The 20,961-nt window shown below is 50.8% G+C and overlaps 1 protein-coding gene across 9 annotated transcripts in view; it reads right to left on the bottom strand.

Moving 5' to 3' along the window:
• The window catches only part of KDM6B (lysine demethylase 6B), a 99,405-nt gene that overhangs the window by 5,862 nt on the left and 72,582 nt on the right, over positions 1 to 20,961 (bottom strand). For 8 of the 9 annotated variants that reach the window (XM_081886670.1, XM_081886669.1, XM_081886677.1 and 5 more), the window contains 10 exons: positions 19,123 to 19,249; positions 13,482 to 13,587; positions 11,545 to 11,750; positions 11,134 to 11,198; positions 10,624 to 10,692; positions 8,370 to 8,518; positions 7,029 to 7,143; positions 5,511 to 5,698; positions 4,364 to 4,505; positions 532 to 2,679 (listed from right to left, as the gene is read on the bottom strand). In XM_081886670.1, coding sequence (XP_081742796.1) covers positions 2,340 to 2,679; positions 4,364 to 4,505; positions 5,511 to 5,698; positions 7,029 to 7,143; positions 8,370 to 8,518; positions 10,624 to 10,692; positions 11,134 to 11,198; positions 11,545 to 11,750; positions 13,482 to 13,587; positions 19,123 to 19,249 — 1,507 coding nt within the window. In that variant the 3' untranslated portion in view covers positions 532 to 2,339. Of the gene's footprint in view, positions 1 to 531; positions 2,680 to 4,363; positions 4,506 to 5,510; positions 5,699 to 7,028; positions 7,144 to 8,369; positions 8,519 to 10,623; positions 10,693 to 11,133; positions 11,199 to 11,544; positions 11,751 to 13,481; positions 13,588 to 19,122; positions 19,250 to 20,961 lie in introns of those variants that run through there. The other variant, XM_081886675.1, reaches the window with a different exon arrangement.

Below are 20,961 nucleotides of genomic sequence, written 5' to 3'. Positions count from 1 at the left end.
TCAATGCACCTTTTTTTTTGGGGGGGGAAGAATTTTCCAAGCCTGCCTTCCACTTTTGTTAGCAGTTAACAACGGCCACCCCTCCAAAAAATTAAAATAAAATAATGCATAAATGCCAGCCTGCCGTGGTTTCTAGCGTTTAACGAGCAGGGATCTCTCCCAGCCCCTCCCACTCAGCACTGCAGTCACACTCGAGGCAAACGACAGTATGGGGGAGCACCCAGAAGGGCAAGCCTTTTGTGTTTACTGGTTAAAACAAACCCTTCTGGAAGGGGCGGGAGGAGGGGGTTGCCCAAGCGCATGCCTGCCACTGGCAGAGAACGTCAGCCGTGGCTCAAGGTGGGCAAAAGGAGCTGCTGCGGCGAAAGAAGAGAGGAAAAAATCAAAGCTTGTGGCCGCTTTCTTCTGCCACGGGGTGAGGCTTTCTGGCTGGGAAGAGGGGCAGAAGTGTGGGACCCAGAGAAGAACGACGCCGACACAGAACCAAGGGGGGAGGAGTTTTATTTCTTCTCCACCAACATTTAAAAAAAAAAAAAACCGAGCTCTGCGCACTTGGCTGACACGTCACATGCCCGAAACGCAACCTATTGCTGAGTGTCGTTCTCTGGTGCATCTTGCAGCGGGCTGCTCTGGAAGAGAAGGCGCTGATCCAGCCTCGCCTGAGCGACAGGGAAGGATCCCCAAAATCTTGGCATCTTCAAGGGATGCTTTCCCCTGCATCACCTGCCAGGACTCCAGGATAGGGACCCTTGTGATGGGGCAAAGGAGGTCCACCACAGGAGTCTGTCTTGAGATGGGTGCGACTCTGGAAACAGAGACTTCCATCTCAGGCACTTCGTGCCACAAGCACTTGGCTTGGCTGACTTCCCCTTTCCCTGTGAGGCTCGGCCGACAACAAGCCCTGCTTCTTTTCCACTTCCCGGGGGTCAGACTAGATGACCGTGTGGGTCCCCTCCAACTCTACTGTTCTGTGATTCTGTGGCTTCTTTTAACCCAAGTCACTGCAGCTGAGTCCTGGCTCCATGGCTGAGGAGGTTCTTCTCCCTGGCTGGCAGGGGCTGTAGTCTCCTCCACCTAAATTCACAACTCAGTCACTTCCTGGCTTCGGTCGGGTTGGCGACTCACTTTTGACCCTGCCTTAAGAAGACTGCACAGCAGACCTTCCTTCTTCGCCGCTTGAGCTGCGCTGTCTCTCAGGCTACCCCGAGACCTCAGGACGAGGTCCTTCAACAACATCAGCGGAGCTTTGCGTCTGGATCAGGCCCATTCAGCCTAGCACCCTGCAATTCCCGGCAGCTAGGAGCCATGTTCCCTCAGACAATGGAGATAAGAGCACAGCCATCGAGGCGAGTAGCTGCTGAGAGCCTCACCTCCCACGAATTTGTCTAATTCTCTTCCGGAGACGTCCAGCAGGGAGTTCCACAGGATGCCCTTAAAGCATGTTCTTTCTTCTATCCATCCCGTATCATCCAAGGATTAACTTCACTCTGGCCCCTAAGCTGCACCAGGCATCGTTTTATACACCTATTTAACCTTTTCGGTAAACCAAGAAGCCCCATAGGGGAAATACTCCGGTCCCTTAAATCGTTTTGGTCGCCGTTTCCCAAACCTTTCCTATCTCTGCACGATGACACTTAATGAGGTGCAGCCACCAGAACTCTGCTTGGGGTCCAGCTTCCTCCATCGGGGTCTTCCTTTCAGAGAGGGCAGATATAAAATTATATTTTCCTCCCGTTTTCATCATGGTGATCCACTGCAAGCCTTTTGGGTGCTTGGGCGAGGCTTCTTAGTTTGAGACTCTTGACCGACAGCCGTGTGAGTTGAGGTGAAGTTTTGGAGAGTCCGACTTCACAATACGCTGCTGATCCTTCCGGAAGCTTCTTTTCCACCACAGCTTTTTTTAAGACACGCGTTTCATACTCACTGTTTCGACCTTCCTAATCCCCTTTATGACTTCTCGGGGGCCGTCAGGAATGAAGGAGGCATGGGAGCCTCAAACTGGAGTTGGGTACAGGAGGTATTTTAAAGACAAGCAGGCCTCATCAAACACTGTTCACACCACAAAGGCCTAGGAAACCCTGCCAGGCCCTTTCACGTGCAAGGGGGAAAGGACTGTTTTCCAAAAAATAAAAAGTCTGTGGCGGGGGGAACGGAGTCTTATGTCACAGGCTAGGAGGACCTGCCGGTCGCTCTCTGCCAAAGATTTCGGAGGAAATGGATCGCAGAGGACGGAAAGGTGGCCACTTCCGTGGGGGTCAACTTTCGGAGAACGTGAATGCGGAAGGCAAACCTCGTCCCCACAGTCAGAACTGCCGAGAGGGCCGGACATGGAAGCCCAGTCAACTGGGGTTAATCTGGGGGGTGGGTGCACCAGGACTGGCGCTGTCTCGGAGCAGGGAGCGCCACCTGCGTTGCTGGCGCTGTGGCGGACCTGTGGAGAAGGGGCAGCGCCCTGGAGGAAAGCGAGGTTGAGAGCGGGAGGGAGCCTCACCCCCCGTGGAGTTGCCACTGTGGCGGGTAAGAGAAAAGCGAGAGGAGCCAGGAAAGCTTACATCGCATTCGTTGCAGTAGTAGGCCGGCTCGTCCTTCACGCGGCCCTGGTAGGCGATCTTCTTGCCGGACCGGACGAGGCTCTCTCTCTGCACCTGGCAGTGCTTGATGGACTGCATCAGACAGTACCTGCAAGCAGGAGAAGAGAGGGCAGGGGTCAGGATGCGGCCGGATGCAGCTCTCCACGGGGACGGATGAAGCAGCCAACGCATCAATGGGGGATGGGCGGGCAACCCCCCCCAAGGGATTCTGTTAATTTAATTGCATCTTGCATTGCCCCCGAAAGTCAAGTGTGTGTAAATAATAATAATAATAATAATAATAATTTGTTATTTCTACCCCACACATCTGGATGAGTTTCCCCAGCCACTCTGGGCGGCTCCCAATCAAGTATTAAAAACAATACAGCGTGAAGGCTGCACATTAGAAACTGCACGATTTTGGTGTTTTTACCAGGCCTGCGCAGTCAACATCACATCTGTATTTAAACAGTAGCCACAGCAGAGAGAAGGGGGGCGGTAAATGACACATCTGGACAGGGAGACCGGCCACTTGGGGGTGTGGGGCTGAGCTCTGTTGCTAGCCCCAAACTACTGGAAGCGCAAAAAATTGCAGAGCCTTTTTCTTAGCTTAAAGGAAGGAAGGACAGAAAGGGCTCAGGGGTGGGGAGAACCTCAAACCTTGATTTCCACCGCCCCCAATAACCTGCTCAAATTCATGTTTCTTTTTCCTTGTTTCTATCATGTATTTTGTGTTTTAATATTGTATCTTTATGTTGTGAGCAGCACTGAGATTTATGGATGAAGGGTGGTATTCAAATTTAATAAACAAATAAACAAATACAAATTTTTTAAAGAGAATTTTTTAAAGTTTTTTCAAGAAAGAAACAAACACACAAACTCCAAATCCTATCAATTCACATTACGTAAACATTTTGTCAAAGTGTAAAATATCATTTGTGGACTGTGAATTGCCTTTCCCATAATAAATATTCCTTTGTGGGAGAGGCAGGCCTTCGTCGCTGAGTTGGAACATAATTTGGGCAGCCCAGGACGTCCACACACGGTTACACACTGGCCAGGCTGGTGCCCCGGGGAGATCACTTTGGTGCTGCTACTACAGCGGTTTGGACTTCACCCCTGGCAGTGCACTCCATTGTCTGTTGAGACCAGACGGATGCCAACACTGCTATTGCAAAATCCGTGTTTGTTTTCCCAGACAAACTTCGACTCCTTTTCCAGCGCAGGAGATAAAATGCCTAAGACTGCTTCTCTTATTTATAATGCAACGTTTCTAGCATATGTTAATTAAAAAATATATATCTTTGGAACATACGGTAACGTATTGCCTGTTTATCTGTTCTATAGATTACTTACACACACACACACACACACACACACACTTCCTGCGTTTTGCGCAGCTGTTGAAACGGGGCAGGGGGAGGGAGACGGGACCCCTAGCCCTCCAGGTATTGCGGAGCCAACATCCAACAACACCTGGAGGGTGAAACGTCCCCCACATCTGGGCTAAGGGAACAAGAGGCCTGCCCATCGCCCCCGCCACCCAATGATGGAGACCCCACCTGCGACCAAAATGAGGCTGGGGTCCTCATCATTTCAGCAGAGGGCCCCCCGTGCCTTCCCACGGAGGGCCCCTTGTATCTGGCCCCCAACCAAGAGACTTTTGTGCCCTTGAGGAAGTGCAAGGAACTGCCCAAGGCGCCAATGCAAAGGCAGGCGGGACACGGCCAGGAAAGGTTGGAGGAGTTGCGGGGGGGTGGGGGTGGGGTGGCAGAACCGAAAGCCGTCCTCACTTGATCATTTTGTACAAGTCGGGGTCACTGATCTTGACAGTGCGGGCCACGTTCCAGGAGACGTGGATCATGGGCACAATGGACTTGACGTTCTTCACCTCGTTCCATTCGTAGCGCTCAAGGGCCAACTGGTACTGGTAAGCTGCAAGGGAAAGGGAAGAGGTCAGAGGGGCAGGAAGAGGACGCCCCTCTAGGCAAGGATCATAGAATCATAGATTTGGAAGAGACCACAAGGGCCATTGAGTCCAACCCCCTGCCAAGCAGGAAACCCCATCAGAGCACTCCTGACATATGGTTGTCAAGCCTCTGCTTCAAGACCTCCAAAGAAGGAGACTCCACCACACTCCTGGGCAGCAAATTCCACTGTCGAACAGCTCTTACTGTCAGGAAGTTCTTCCTAATGTTTAGGTGGGATCTTCTTTCTTGTAGTTTGGATCCATTGCTCCGTGTCCGCTTCTCTGGAGCAGCAGAAAACAACCTTTCTCCCTCCCTCCTCTATGTGACATCCTTTTATATATTTGAACATGGCTGTCATATCACCCCCTAACCTCCTCTTCTCCAGGCTAAACATGCCCAGCTCCCTTAGCCGTTCCTCATAAGGCATCGTTTCCAGGCCTTTGACCATTTTGGTTGCCCTCCTCTGGACACGTTCCAGTTTGTCAGTGTCCTTCTTGAACTGGGGTGCCCAGAACTGGACACAGTACTCCAGGTGAGGTCTGACCAGAGCAGAATACAGTGGCACAATTACTTCCCTTGATCTAGATGCTATACTCCTATTGATGCAGCCCAGAATTGCATTGGCTTTTTTAGCTGCCACGTCACACTGTTGGCTCATGTCAAGTTTGTGGTCAACCAAGGCTCCTAGGAGAGAATCGCGTCATGGAACCTCCCTCCGCCGGTGCCCTTCCACCGTTCGGATTCCATTCTTAGACCGAGGTAAAGTTCGCAAACTGGGAGACTACTTCCGCTTTTGCTGAGTTCGTAAACAGAATCAGGACGGTTCTTAGCACTGTAATAGGATCGTGGAAGCAAGACATGACCCTGCCCTTTATAGAGTGTGGGGCACTGGTGGGGCTCCGGGATCCCCTTTTCAACTCCCCCTCCTCCCACCCCGCTTTTCGGGACCTCGGCCATCCGGCTAAGTTACCTGTGAGGGGGCCGACATTCCAGGCGATGTTATTACACCACCCGGTGGCCTGAACCCAATGCACCGTCCCGGCGTTGATCCACACGAGGTCTCCGGGGCGCTGGATGAAGCGGTAGACGGGGATGTTGGACTGGTAAAGGTCCTCGAGGATGGGCCACCACGAACCGGTCAGGTAGTCGACACCGTGCCTGCGGGAAAGCGGGCGTTGGGGTGACGAGGCAAAGCGGAAACCACCTGGAAAAACCTCCCCTCCTGACAATTAATATGTTCTCCTATGATGGCCCCACGGAAGTGGGCAAAGCAATGCAGCAGCACCTCTCGTGCCCCCGATCCCAGGAACCCATCCCCCAAATCATCCCCTTAGGGCAGGGGTCCACAAACCTGGCACCCATGGGTGCAACAGCACCCTCCAGGTATTCTCCTGGGACCCACAATGCCTCTGGCCACCCACACACACTGACTCTTGGGTCATGAGATGGCAAGAGGGGTAATAATAAGAATAATTTATTATTTATACCCCGTCCATCTGGCTGGGTTTCCCCAGCCACTCTGGGCGGCTTCCAACAAAACACTAAAATACAACAATCTATTAAACATTAAAAGCTTCCCTAAACAGGGCTGCCTTTAGATGTCTTCTAAAAGTTTGGTAGTTGTTTTTCTCTTTGACATCTGATGGGAGGGCGTTCCACAGGGTGGGCGCCACCACCGAGAAGGCCCTCTGCCTGGTTCCCTGTAACTTCGCTTCTCGCAGGGAGGGAACCGCCAGAAGGCCCTCGGTGCTGGACCTCAGTGTCCGGGCTGAACGATGGGGGTGGAGACGCTCCTTCAGGTCTACTGGGCCTTTGAGGCCCTTTAGGGCTTTCAAGGTCAGCACCAACACTTTGAATTGTGCTCAGAAACGTACTGGGAGCCAATGTAGGTCTTTCAAGACCAGTGTTATATGGTCTCAGCGGCCGCTCCCAGTCACCAGTCTAGCTGCCGCATTTTGGATTAGTTGTAGTTTCCGGGTCGCCTTCAAAGGTAGGCCCACATAGAGCGCATGGCAGTAGTCCAAGCGGGAGATAACCAGAGCATGTACCACTCTGGCGAGACAGACAGCGGGCAGGGAGGGTCTCATCCTGCGTACCAGATGGAGCTGATAAACAGCTGCCCTGGACACAGGTTACCTTTTTCTCCCCTGAACAGACCATAGAGTTGAAGAAGGAAATTGCAAGAGTGGCTTCCTTTCACACTTCCTCTTCAAGCTTTCAGCTTAATTTTACTGGATCTGACTTCTGCCCGGTTCCCAAAAGCAAAGTGTGCCTTTTTTTTGTGTTTGTTTGTTTTTGTGTGTGTGCTTTCCCTCTGTATGCCTCTTGAGGTGGTAGGGGTTATCTGGGGGAGAGAAGTGACCGGGAGGGTGGGCACACAGCAATGGCGCTTGCTCAAAAACCCACCAGGAAACCCTGGTACCAGCGAGCTCTCCATCTTGCATAAGCATATATGACATTTATACAGCAGCAGGGACATGACGCTCACCTGTCACAGAAGGCGCTGATGTCCTGCCAGTAATGCTCGTGGACAGCAAACCACTCGCAATCTCCCGGCCCAATGTTGATGTTCACGGAACAGAAGTTGTTGTTCTCCTGGTGCCCTGGAAGTTGGGGGGGGGGGGCAGGACACAAGTTACAGCAGAGGTTCTCAAAGGGTCTGGCATTAGAAGATGGCAAGCGCGGCAGGAGGATTTGAGGACAATCCTAAACATTTCAGTGTAGCGTGCAGCATCAAAACAAAGCTATTTTTGCTTATTTGCAAATTACGGATATACCGGGGTTTTTTTTGCTGTATAAGACGCACCAGACCACAAGACGCACCTCGTTTTTGGAGGAAGAAAACAAGAAAAAAAATATTCTGAATCTCAGAAGCCAGAACAGCAAGAGGGATTGCTGCGCAGCGAAAGCAGCAATCCCTCTTGCTGTTCTGGCTTCTGGGATAGCTGCGCAGCCTGCATTCGCTCCATAAGACGCACACACATTTCCCTGTACTTTTTAGGAGGGAAAAAGTGAGTCTTATAGAGCAAAAAATACGGCATTTTCAAAATGAGAGCAAGAAATAGATACCGAGGACAATATTGTTGTGGTTTTCAAGTATGAAAGATCGGGAAAGAGAAAGGCATCTTTTTGTTGATGAGCAGATAAGAGTTTGTTCGTCCCAAATTGGACCTCATATAAATGAGATGACCTGTCAAAAGCAAGCTCATGCCTCTCACTGTATGCGTTCATAATTATCTGGAGGCAGCCATGTTGTCAGATTGCCTCTGCTGGAAAGGTGGGAGGCAGAAAACTTGCTCACACCCCTGAACTAGGGTAGCAGCTGACCGTTCAGAAACTGGACCTGAGTTTTGGTTTCCCTCTTTCCTCCCCATCCCTTTCCTCCTGTGTGTCGTGTCCCCCCCCCCCCGATCGTAAGCCTGCAGGCAGGGGCTGCTTTGTTACCTACTGCCTTGGGCTGTATGTTAGGTGTTCTGAAGAGGAGTTTGGATTTAATATCCTGCCTTTCACTCCCTTTTAAGGAGTCTCAAAGCGGCTAACATTCTCCTTTCCCTTCCTCCCCCACAACAAACACTCTGTGAGGTCAGTGGGGCTGAGAGACTTCAGAGAAGTGTGACTGGCCCAAGCAGCAGCTGCGTGTGGAGGAGCGGGGAATCGAACCCAGTTCACCAGATTACGAGTCCACCGCTCTTAACCACTACACCACACTGGCTCTGCAGACCTTTTCCGGCTGAAGAAAGGGGGGGGGGGTAGAGGTATACTCTAAATAAAACCACTCAATCAATCCACCAACCCAGCCAGCGGCTATCGCCGCAGCTTGTTGCCTTACCTGGTGTGCGGCTTCCAGGCACTTTCATGTACAGCTGCACCGTGTTCATGCCCAGGATGGTGTGTCCCACGTGACTCAGCATGTTGCCCGTCGACGTGACCCGCATGAAAGCTGGCAACTTGAGGAGCTCCTGCAGCTGCGGTTTCCACCTGCGATGCATGTCAGGGGAGAGTGGTTAGATGTGATTCCTGCATCGCAGGGGGATGAAATAGGTGGCCCTTCCTATCAAGATTAGTTTTTTGGTTTTTTTAAAGAAATATTTATTAAAGTTTTACCAAAACAAGAATACAAAAATACATGAAAAAAGAAAATAAAAATACAACATACAAAGACAAAAATAAAAAATAATAAAAAACAAAACAAATCCGTTTTTCATAACTTTAAACTCATTTGCTTGTTTCCTTGACCTCCTCACACCTCCCCTTCTTGTATTCCCATTTACAGAATCAAATCAGCAAATCCTTACCCTCTTTCATTTATCTTAACTCTATTCTTAACATATTATAACTCTATATTTCCATCCATTATCAATTCATTTTTGCATATTCTTAATAGCTTTGTCACTAATACCACTTATTTTCAATCCAACATCATTTTAACATTCATTAATTTTACAGTGTTTCTGCCTATCAAGATTAGTTTTTTGGGAAACCGCTTTCTAAATATTTATTATAACACTGGCATGTATTCGTTTACTGATTCTTTGCATTTATTCGCTGCCCTCCATCTCAATGAGAGCCCTTTTAAAATGAAAACACATCTTGCACACCTTGTTGTCCACTGGGGGGCAGCACTGAGAAGCAATCGGGTTTCCTTCTAGTGACAACCAAATAATAATAATGGGGTGGGGACTAGGGGCGGGGAGCTTCACCTGCAGCGACCAGTTATGACCACTGAATGGAAAGCAAAGAGCTCTGTCAAGGTGAGAAGGTGGCATACAATGCAATGACAAGATACAGCCACAGGGAGGCAGCATGGAACATCATAATAGGGGAAAAATAATTCCAGGGCATGGCTACAGAAGGGCAGCAATGAGCAATATTAAGTCTCCTGCCTGCAATGACAAATTATGGCCACAGAGGGGCAGCAAAGAGCAATGTTAAGTCTCCTGCCTGCAATGAGCAATTATGGCCACAGAGGGGCAGCAAAGAGCAATACTGTATTGTCTCCTGCCTGCAATGAGCAATTATGGCCACAGAGGGGCAGCAAAGAGCAATACTGTATTGTCTCCTGCCTGCAATGACAAATTATGGCCACAGAAGGGCAGCAATGAGCAATATGTCTCATGCCTGCAATGACAAAATATGCCAGAAAGGGGCAGCAACAAGCAATGTTAAGTTTCCAGCTTGTAATGACAAATTATGGCCACAGAGGGGCAGCAATGAGCAATACTGTATTAAGTCTCCTGCCTGCAATGACAAATTATGGCCACAGAGGGGCAAGCAAAGAGCAATGCTCTCATGTCTGCAATGACCAATTATGGCCACAGAGGGGCAGCAACGAGCAGTATTAAGTCTCCTGCCTGCAATGACCAATTATGGCCATAGAGAGGCAGCAGCAAGCCACAAAAAGCAAGGTCATTGAGAGAGCACAAGACTTTTAATCTCAGAGTTGTGGGTTTGAGCCCCACGTTGGGCCCAAAGAATCTATGGTTCCACAATTCCACTAATAATAATAATAATAACAATATTAGATTTTATTTATATCCCGCCCTCCCCAGCCGAAGCCGGGCTCAGGGCGGCTAACAACAATAAAATAGTGCAACATTCTAAAAACATTTCATTATAAAAATTAATTAAAATCAAGTTGATGGCAACCATTAAGCTAAAGTTCTGTGAAGATTGCCAGAGGAGGGAGTCAGGCTGTGCCCTGGCCAAAGGCCTGGTGGAACAGCTCTGTCTTGCAGGCCCTGCGGAAAGATGTCAAGTCCCGCAGGGCCCTAGTCTCTTGTGGCAGAGCTTTCCACCAGATCGGGGCCACAGCCGAAAAGGCCCTGGCTCTGGTTGAGGCCAGCCTAACCTCTCTGTGGCCTGGGACCTCCAAGATGTTTTTGTTTGAAGACCGTAAGTTTCTCCGTGGGGCATACCAGGAGAGGCGGTAGGTACCCGTAGGTAAAATCACAACCCTCATTTTCTTGCAGTCAAAAGACACAAGAATTGTGTGTTTGCCTGTAGGAAAAACAACCCTGGCACTCCACGGTGAAAAGGCGGGGGTGGAGTTGGAGGCAGTTAAAGAGCAAAGCGGCAATTCTCACCGTTTGGCATCCGAGAGGTCAATGTTGGTCCCAAACTTGATAATCTGGTGCGGTTTCTGGTCCGGGTTGCTGCAAAGGGCAGAAAGGAAGAGTTATGATGCAGGAGGTGAAAAGAAGAGAGATAGGAGAAAATTGCCCCCCCTCCCCACACCATGGCTTATTGAAACCCTCCATCCAGACCCAAATAAATAATAATAATTTACCTACGAACTGCCCCTTCCAAAAATGTGTAAAAACCCCTCTCTGCCTTCTGTACTGCTCAGTCTTCAAAATTCACTCATCAAGCATTGCAGGGCGCTGGATGATGTGACCCGATTAAATCACTTTGGGGGTGCAGCAGCCTGGCAGACTCCGCCTCGCAACTCACGCCCTCTTTTATTTGCATTCAATTTTAAACTGTTGCAAAGCCGTTCCTCCAGCAGAAATCCGACCCCCGCTCCCGGAAATGAACAAAAACGGCAAATACCACTGGAAAAGCAAAACAAGGTAAGGAAGGGCGAGTCCTCCTACCTTGGGGGCGCCTCCGTGGTGCTGTCTGGCTCATCTGCTTCCTCGTCGTCCGTCTCCTTGTCTTCCTGCCTCAAGAGACAGAAAGGTCAGATCGGGAATCCTCGCCACCCCCCCAAAAAAATCCCATCCCACCCAGGAAGAGGCATTCAAGTTTGGTCACCCAGTGAGAAGACTTTTAACTGCCAACCTTAACACTGCAGGAATGCGGAGACCCCTCCCCAGCCCAAAGGGTGGCTTGCTCCATCTCCCAAAGGATAGGGCCGGCTCACCCGTAAGCCTCTGGGGCAGCCCACCCAGTCGCCTCGGGTAGCAGCAGCAAGGGGGCAGGCACTCCCTTCCGCTTTGCCTCAAGCGGCGGTAGGGGTGGGGGGAATGGCCCCAAGAGATGGCCCCCACCTGCCGCCTTCTCACCTGAAGGGACTCCTGGAAGGAGGCCGCTTGGTACTGAGCGTATTTGGCGATTGTGGTGTGCGAGCGGCTGCTCTCGCAAGGCCACACCTGCTTCGTCCCGGAGAGGTCCCAGTTTTCGTCTGAGGGCTGCTGGACCTGCGTGCGAACCTCGACGGCGTGCTCCCCACTCGCGTCCACCAACGTCTTTGTGCTGAACAGGCCCAGGTCTGGGGGGGGGGGGAGCGGGTGTCATGGCGGAGCTTCCAGAGACTTCTGCCCCTCCCTGTTTGCTGGCAAGTTTATGGCGCGAAGCCCACCCTCTCCAGGCTTCCTCAGCCTGGTGCCCCCAGATGTTTTTGGCTGGGAGTCAGAGACAAAAACACCTGGGAGGTGCCCAGTTTGGGGCTCCCGAAGACCTCTGGGAATTGTGACCTCTTTTTCTTTTCACTGCCCCCCACAACTAAAAAGCCCTCTGCTCCTGAACTACCAGATTGCAAGGGCTCACCAAGATACTCACTGCCTCACCAAGATCACACATTCCATTTTGTGGACGTCTTTTCCTTAAAAGTACAGTCGTACCTTGGTTTTCGAACAGCTTAGTTCTTGAACGTTTTGGCTCCCGAACGCCACAAACCCGGAAGCGACTGTTCCGGTTTGAGAACTCATTTTGGAACCCGAACGCCCGACGAGGCTTCCAATTGGCTGCAGGAGCTTCCTGCAGCCAATCAGAAGCCGCGCTTGGGTTTCCGAACGTTTTGGAAGTCGAACGGACTTCCGGAACGGATTCCGTTCGACTTCCGAGGTGCGAATGAATGCACTACCTGCTCAAAAATCCATCTGACCCCAAAGCCTCCGATTTAAAATACAGTACGGTCACATCCCGTATGGGGGTTCAGTCCTGAGACTTCCATGGATACACAAAAATGTGCAAACCCTGTCCTGTGGTTGGTGGGGAGGAGGAAGGTCCAGAAAGCAAGGTGGAGAGCTTAAGACTTCTCTCCTCGCCAGGTCCTCCCCGCTTTAACCAGCGCAGAAAGAGCTTTTAAGCTCCCCGAATTAGAATCATATGAGTTGGAAGTGTCCAACCCTCTGCAAATGCTTGCATTCACCTTGCGGAATTTCAACCAGCCAGCCTCCAAGCACGCGTGGCTGAAATTGTGCAAGTTAAATTCACGTATAGTGCGGTCAAACCTACACAGCGCTGCAGAAGCAAACACACACTTCTCCATTGGGAGAGCACGAGACTCTTCACCCCTCAATACGATACGATAATCTTTATTGTCATTGTCTCATACAGAACAACGAAATTGAAAAAATCTACACCAGACATTCAAAAACCAACAAGCCAGCTATCCCAGCCTGGTTAACCACCTTAAAACTCTGATGCCCCATAATTAAATACAATATATGGTACTCCCACAGAGACTACCGTAAAGGTAAAGGGACCCCTGACCATTAGGTCCAGTTGTGGCCGGCTCTGGGGTTGTGGCGCTCATCTCACTTTACAGGCCAAGGGAGTCGGCGTACAGCTTCCGGGTCATGTGGCCAGCATGACTAAGCCGCTTCTGGCAAACCAGAGCAGCGCACGGAAACACCGTTTACCTTCCCGCTGGAGTGGTACCTATTTATCTACTTGCACTTTGACGTGCTTTCAAACTGCTAGGTTGGCAGGAGCAGGGACTGAGCAACAGGAGCTCACCCCATCGCGGGGATTCGAACCGCCAACCTTCTGATCGTAGTTCGGAATCAGATGACCCAGGCATAGCCGATGGCTAGTGATGGTTGGACTAGATGACCCTTGGGGTCCCTTCCGACTCTACGATTCTTTGTGTATCCTTCCTTCTCCCAGGCCCAGAAGCCTCCACTTCCAACTCAGGCTCTCCTCCGCGGAGCCCCAGCCTCCAACCCAGGAGCTCTTGGGCCCCCACCCCCAAAGCCACAGAGGGCGGGATACTCACTGAGGCGGAGGGATCCGGCTAGGCCCCGGATGACGGTGATGGGGTTCTTGGGGTCAGTGCAGAACTGCAGGAGGACCGGAGAGAAAGCATCTCGCTTGCTCTCCAGCTGAAGGGGAAAGAGGAGAGCCGTTAGAGGCCCAGATGCCAGTTTGGGTCCCCACCCCCCACCCCCAAAAACCCTAAGGCACCCCCAGAAACAGCGACAGCAGAACAACAACAATGCAGCATTTCCTAGTTTGGACCAGAGGTCCACTTAGATAAACCCACTGCTCAGGATCAACAGAACCGCCTAGTCCAGGCCACTGGGCCTAAGTCTGCACAGTTCCCCGCCCCCAGTTTAGACTAATGTTGCTCCAGCACCCCCCATCTTCAACCAGAAACTCCCCCCGCCCCTAGATCCAGTGGTGGGTGCTCTTTCATTGGTCAACGGTGGTCTCCACCGAGCACTTTTGGAGTCATTTGCAAGGTGGGTTATTGCACAGCAGCTTGGCTCTGCCTCCACAGTTGGAAGCAGTGATGGTTTTGGATAGCAGTTCCTGGAAAACGCAGGAGGGGAGAGTTGTTCTTGTGTCTGAGTTCTGCTTGCGGCTTTTCGATTGAGGCATCTGGTGGGGCACTGTGAGAACAGGATCCTGGACTATTGATGGGCCAATGGATTGACCCATCAAGCTTTCCTTATGTCCTTAAATTCTCCAGATTATTTAAGAATGAGCAGGAAGGACACAGGGGGCAGAAAGTTTGCGGAGTTCAGAGTCTCCTTTTAGATTTGATTTTTTTTCCCTCCCCTCCACTGTGGGGTTCCCAGCAGACCAGAGAAGAATCCCCAGGGAACAGAGGAAGGCGTCTTATCTGTGCAGCTGCAGGAGGAATCCGGGATGATAAAAAGAGCTGGTTGCAGTTCCGTGTGGGAAACAGCCGAGCAAAAAAGCTGCAGGGTGCAGCCCATCACTCCAAAGCAGCCAGGGGGAAGACTTTTACTCTGCTTGCCATAAAATCAAGACAAGTAGCCAAACAGCGCCCCTTAGGATGAAGAAATGGGAGGCAGGGAAGTCTTGCTCCAAAGAATGTAAGGAGATGGTTCTGGGGGGGCCGTTTTGCAGTCTGGAGACAGTGTGGGGAGGAAGGAGGTGCTGGAGGTGGGGGAAACCTCGAGGAGAACAGCCACCCCCCCCCAAAAAAAGTCTTCTTTGGAGGAGACACGTCCTGGGGCGGAAGGCGAGCAAGGAGCTCCACCGGTCCAAGCTGGGCATCCATAATGCCTTTGGTTTCCAGGCAGATTCCAGGTCCAGGGTTTCAAAAATCTCATCTTCTGGGATGCTGAGCTAAGCTAAGAGCAGTCAGAAGGCCGTTAAACTAATGGTGCAACTTGTTGAGGGAGGGGAGGGGGGGAGGGAGGGAGGGACAGAGACTTTTGGGGAATGGCCCCCAATTCCCAACACAACCAAAATGGAAGGTTGAGGGAGGAATTGAAGAGACAGTGGAACCATGCGTTGGAGAAAGATCAAGGTGGAGGGAAAGAAAAGACCTTTTTCAATGCCTCTTTCCACGCAGGAGGGCCGGAACCACACAGGGGAATCTAATCGGTGAAGAGGAACTGGATTAAACCCTGGCTAAGCAGAAACTGCAGCTCTCTGCAATGTCGCCTCAAAGCACAGCAGAACGGGATTGGGGACACCAGCAGAACTTTGTCCTAAGAGATGCTGCCCCACTAAGAAAGGACAAACGTGGACCGACTCAAAGCGGACTGACTCCCAGCCCAGAAGTTTCATTTTGGACCAAGAAATCTGGGCGCCAGGAAGTCTGGCATTGGGGAGCGGTGCATGTGGCCGAAGTGGTGCTGAGGACATTCCCCGAGTAACGAGGGGGCAGCATGGATGATCTTCGCGACCTCGAGACGCAGGAACCAGCGGAAGGGCAGGCTGGGTCAGGCAATGGAAAACTTGACTCTGAACCACAGTACCCAAGAGAGGATTGGGCCGAGGTTTGGACTGCCTGATTCAGTCATCCCAGAACCATGTAGCTTTGTGCTACAGAATAAATCAGGAGGAGTTGGGCATAAATTGAGAGGCACATTAAAAAGAGAGGGGAAAGGGCGCTCTAAAAGGAACACACAGAAAACGAAGGGAGTTTTGCTCCAAAACAGCCAGGAGAGCCAAGGACGAAGTATCTAAGGGAAACAGTGGGGAAGGATAAGTAACAGTGTTTTGGTGTGGGAACGTGGATTTTCAAATAATAAAATCCACGATCGTCATAATAGGTGTCTGGCTGGATGCGCTTGCATTCCAGAGGGCCAGAGGAACGAGATAAGGAAAGGCCAGCTGGAGGTTGAAAGGAGGTGAAAGGTACATTGCACTGGGAGACAGAACCTGATTAACCCAAGGATGGAGCCCAAGAGATAAGGGGAGAGGCCTGGGAGGAAGAGCAGGCAGAGGGCCGAGAGATGGAGGAGGCCTCGCAAGACCACTTTACCTCCCCTTCTCTCTCGATCCAGGAAATCCAGCGCTGAGAGCGGCCCTCTGACTCGCTGGGTGCTGCTGAACCACATCTCCCACCATCGCTAGCCGTCGGCTATGCCTGCTGGTGGAGGGAGGCTGATGGGAGTTGTAGTTCGGAATCAACCCGGAAGGCTGAAGCTTCCCAGCACAGGGTTTACAGCCCCCTCGCAATGGGGGGCTACCTGGTCCTCCAAGCCAGGGGGAAGCCCACCCGCTAGGGCTGGGCGATATCAGCTTTCCAACACCGCTGGCCAAACACCGCAGTTTGGCGATAAACCGTGACGTTGAAAAAACGACACATCCGCTTCTGCCCGCGAGGCGCTGGGCGAAACTGCCCCAGCTCTCACCTCCAGAGCCGAGGCGGTTTCAACCCTGGGACAATGCAGGCTGCCTTGCGCCGCTCAGCTGGGTGGGAAGGAAGGTTGAGCCGTTTCACGGAGCCCCCACCCTGCAGCTGGCTTGTGGGAGCCAGCGCTGGGCTGGGGGGGGGGTCCTTTCACTCCTCCGTTGAGCAGTTTAAAGATGCAGAGGGAGGAACAAGCTGTTTCGGCGCCTCGCCAATGCAGCTTGTTTCTCCCTCTGCGTCGTACGAGGGCAGAGTGGAATGGTAGCTTCATTCAGTGGTTATCCCTGGTGAAACTGGCGCTGCTCCTGAGTCCCTCTGCTAGCTTTTTTGCGATACGGTGATCTTTATTGTCATTGTCCCATACAGAACAAGGAAACTGAAGAATCTGCTAAGACATTCAAAAACCAACAAGCCTGCTACCCCAGCTATCCCAACCTGGTTAGCCCCCTAAAAACTCTGATACCCCATTTTTAAATACAATATTTAATTGTCCCATAGAGAACAAGGTAATTGAAAAATCTACTAAGACATTCAAAAACCAACAAGCCTGCTATCCTAACCTGGTTAGCCCCCTAAAAACCCTGATACCCCATTTATAAATACAATATTTAAACATCCAGTGGATGTTGCTAGCAGAGGGACTCAGGAGCGGTGGCGGTTTCACTAGCGATATACAATGGACCCCCTGGATACGAACTTAATTCATCCCAGGGGTCCGTACTTACCCCGAATCCTATCGCGGTGCGATAGAGCGCATCTGCGCATACATGCACGGCAAAACCCGGAAGTATACACTTCCGGGCTTGCCGGGTTCGCAACCCAAAATTACGTTACCCGAGGTACCACTGTAGCACTGAGCAAAGCCCACGTCGCAGTCTGCTCCTCATACACTCTAAGCAAGATCCCACCTGCACGAGGCAGGACCAGCTCAAGGCATTTTGCTGCCTGAGGCAGCTTCATCTCCCGGACAAACGATAGGGCCGGGAAAGAGGACTGAAGGCACCGAGGTTTCAATTAGCCAACGGTGAGAGGAAAGGCGTTGCAGTGGATGTGTGTGGCTGCTTCCAGCGAAGGGTCAAGGCAAGGGAAAATAATCCAGGTGCCTTATCTCCCTCCCTATCTAGGGACAAGAAGGAACAGGGAGCCATTGAGCCAGGAGGTGGATCCCACTGGCAGAACGAAGAGAGGGCAGAGGACAAGGTTTCCCAAAGGGACTGCCACACCCCTTAGGCCTTAGGGAATTAAAGGGAGAGAAAGGGGGCGAGATTTCCTCTCTGGACACAGACTCTGGGATGCAGGCAACTTAATGGGCAGGCAGAACAGTTGACTGATCTATCGATCGACAGATAAGATAGGCAGGCACTAGGAAGGAGCTTGCAGAACGGCCTTAAAAGTTTAATTTAAAAGGCCGGTCCTCTATGGGGTACACACTGCTATGGTCAAAGGGCCATCTTAAAAGAGAAAGATCAGAGCTGTTTAGAAAGAGGAGGCAATAGCGTTTTCTAAAGGTGGATGCTGTCCTAGCAAGATTAAGAATATGGCTCACTTGTTTATTAAGTAAACAAATGCATTTACTTAATGGCCTAACAGAGAAGTTGGTGATGAGCTCATTATGTGGGGAAGGGCGATATTTATTTATCTCTAACGGCCAACAGCTGCCTTTGACGTGGAGAAAGTAACCTTGGAAGCATTGCGAAAAGGAGGAAAAAGAATAATCAAGAGTACAGAGGTACCTTGGTTCTCAAACACTTTGGAACCCAAACAATGCAAACCCGGAAGGAAGTGTTCCAGTTTGCGAACCTTTTTCGGAAGCCGAACGTGCTCCATTTTGAGTGCCACACTTCCGTTTTGAGTGTTACACTGAGGTCTGTCTGTTTTTGTCATTTATTTTACATTTTTGTTTCTGCGGCTCTTTTTTTTGTGACCGTGTGGAACCCAGTTCAGCTACTGATTGATTGATTGATTGATTGTGTGACTGCAGTACTGTTTACTGCTTTCATTTTATGGATCAACGGTCTCATTAGAGAGTAAAATTCATGTTCCGTTGCTGCTTTAGGGGTTGTTTTTAAAAGTCTGGAACGGATTGATCCGTTTTGCATTACTTTCTATGGGAAAGTGCGCCTTGGTTTTGGAACGCTTTGGTTTTGGAACGGACTTCCGGAACGGATTACGCTTGAGAACCAAGGTACAATTGCACAGTAATTAAAAACAAAACAAAAGTCAAAAACAGGAGGTGGTTAAGGAGTGTGGGATGGGAGTAGAATGAGCATGTCTGTTTGGGGGGAAATTGGGGAGGGGGAACACAGATCAACAAGCATAGCCCCTCCTTCGTGGCTGACATGCCCCAGTCCTCCCCAGTCTCCACTCAGCCCCACTCCCTGGGCTGGGTGACCCAGCCACTCTGGAAGCACCCTTCGATCCCCCCTAGGTCGGTGGGGGGTGTCAGTGGATGCAGGGGGCATTGCCCCCATGCGCTCCAGGGAATCGCACCACAGAGGGGCGGATTCTGCAGCTGGAATTGCAGCAAGGCGCTCCTTGCTGCTCCAGTGCAGCTTCCGCCGGCTGTAGGAAAGCCGTGTCCGGCTCTCTCGGACCTCCTGGAATTTTACCAGGTTAACTCCCCTCTGCAGCCATGAGGGCTAGAACCTTGTGATGTTGCTTGTACGTCGTCATGAATTTGAACCCAGTGCTGGTGCAGCACCATTTATCAACGCCCCCCCCCCAGTCAATCCATCTCAGAGAGGCCCAACAAAACGCTCCCTTTGCCCTCTCCCCGTCACCCCGCAAAACTGGGACTCACGTATATGCTGGGGGTCGGGGGGTTGAGCTTTTCCCGCGGGAGCTTTTCGTCCACGTTGATCTGAGGTTTGACCGAGTGGCTGGGCAGCAAGTAAGACTCCTTGAACTTCCCTTTCACCTTGGCGTGCCTGGAAGAAGGATGAGGGAAACAGGAGAGTCAGTAGTAGTAGTAGTAGTAGTAATAATAATAATAATAATAATAATAATAATAATAATTTATTTATAATAATAATTTATTTATACCCCGCCCATCTGGCTGGGTTTCCCCAGCTACTCTGGGTGGCTCCCAACAGAATATTTTAAAAATGATAAAACATCAAACATTAAAAACTTCCCTAAACAGGGCTGCCTTCAGATGCCTTCTAAAAGTCAGATAGTTGTTTATTTCCTTGACATCTGATGGGAGGGCGTTCCACAGAGCGGGCGCCACCACCAAGAAGGCCCTCTGCCTGGTTCCCTGTAACCTCACTTCTCGCAAGTAGGGAACCGCCAGAAGGCCCTCGGAGCTGGACCTAAGTGTCTGGGCTGGACGATGGGGGTGGAGACGCTCCTTCAGGTATACTGGACTGAGGCTGTTTAGGGCTTTAAAGGTCAGCACCAACACTTTGAATTGTGCTCGGAAATGTACTGGGAGCCAATGCAGATCTCTCAGGACCGGTGTTATGTGGTCCCGGCGGCCGCTCCCAGTCACCAGTCTGGCTGCCACATTCTGGATTAATTGCAGTTTCCGGGTCACCTTCAAAGGGAGCCCCACGTAGAGCGCATTGCAGTAGCCAAGCAGGAGATAACCAGAGCATGCACCACTCTAGCGAGACAGTCTGCGGGCAGGGAGGGTCTCATCCTGCGTACCAGATGGAGCTGGTAGACAGCTGCCCTCGACACAGAACTGACCTGCGCCTCCATGGACAGCTGTGAGTCCAAAATGACTCCCAGGCTGCACACCTGGTCCTTCGGGGGCACAGTTGCCCCATTCAGGACCAGGGAGTCCTCCACACCAGCCCGCCCCCTGTCCCCCAAAATAGTACTTCTGTCTTGTCAGGATTCAACCTCAATCTGTTAGCCGCCATCCATCCTCCAACCGCCTCCAGACACTCACACAGGACCTTCACTGCCCTCACTGGTTCTGATTTGAAAGAGAGGCAGAGCTGGGTGTCATCTGCATACTGATGAAAACCCAGCCCAAACCCCCAAACTGCCCAGAGAAAGGGGGCAGTGGAGAGTCTGTGGGCAGCCTCAAGGGGCAACAGCTCCTTCAGTCTGCCTTTCAAATTCCAAAAATGAGGGTTGCAAAAAAGTTGCCACGTGACTTGGGAATTCAAAAGATATATTGGTTAGATTAATATGATTTAGTTTTGCTTGGCCAGTAAAACTGCAGAAAATAATTAAAAATGATCGCCAAGTACTTGCAGTTATATTATATATTGTTATTATTATTAGGCATTTTCAGAAGATAAAATGAAAATTCTTCGGTTTCCCGAAAGCAGTTTACGTACTTCTTCATCAAATGTACACTTAGCAAGCTAAATGTTGCCCAACCCCAGAAATAATAGTAAGTTTAAAATCCTCAGACTCCAAAAAGACCCCTCACTGAAGAAATTTCCGAAAAACTCCCCTCTAAAATGACACGCCTTACTGGTGGATCAGCCCTTTCCCCGTGAACCATCCCAGGAGGCCTCGTGAATTCAAGCAGTTAGCAAGCCCATCACATTTATCCATTCTATTTTATAAAAATACTGGTGCTAGCAGTGTAATTGTAAATATATGTGCATGTATCAAAGAAGTTCGCAGCACTGGAAACATAAAACTCTGCCACAAAACCTGTTGCCTCCACTCCAGACCT

This window comes from Podarcis melisellensis (assembly GCF_964234715.1).
Source record: "Podarcis melisellensis genome assembly, chromosome: 13".
NCBI lineage: Eukaryota > Metazoa > Chordata > Lepidosauria > Squamata > Lacertidae > Podarcis > Podarcis melisellensis.
Note: the sequence above shows the minus strand (reverse complement) of the source record. Positions and strands in the feature narration are given on the sequence as shown.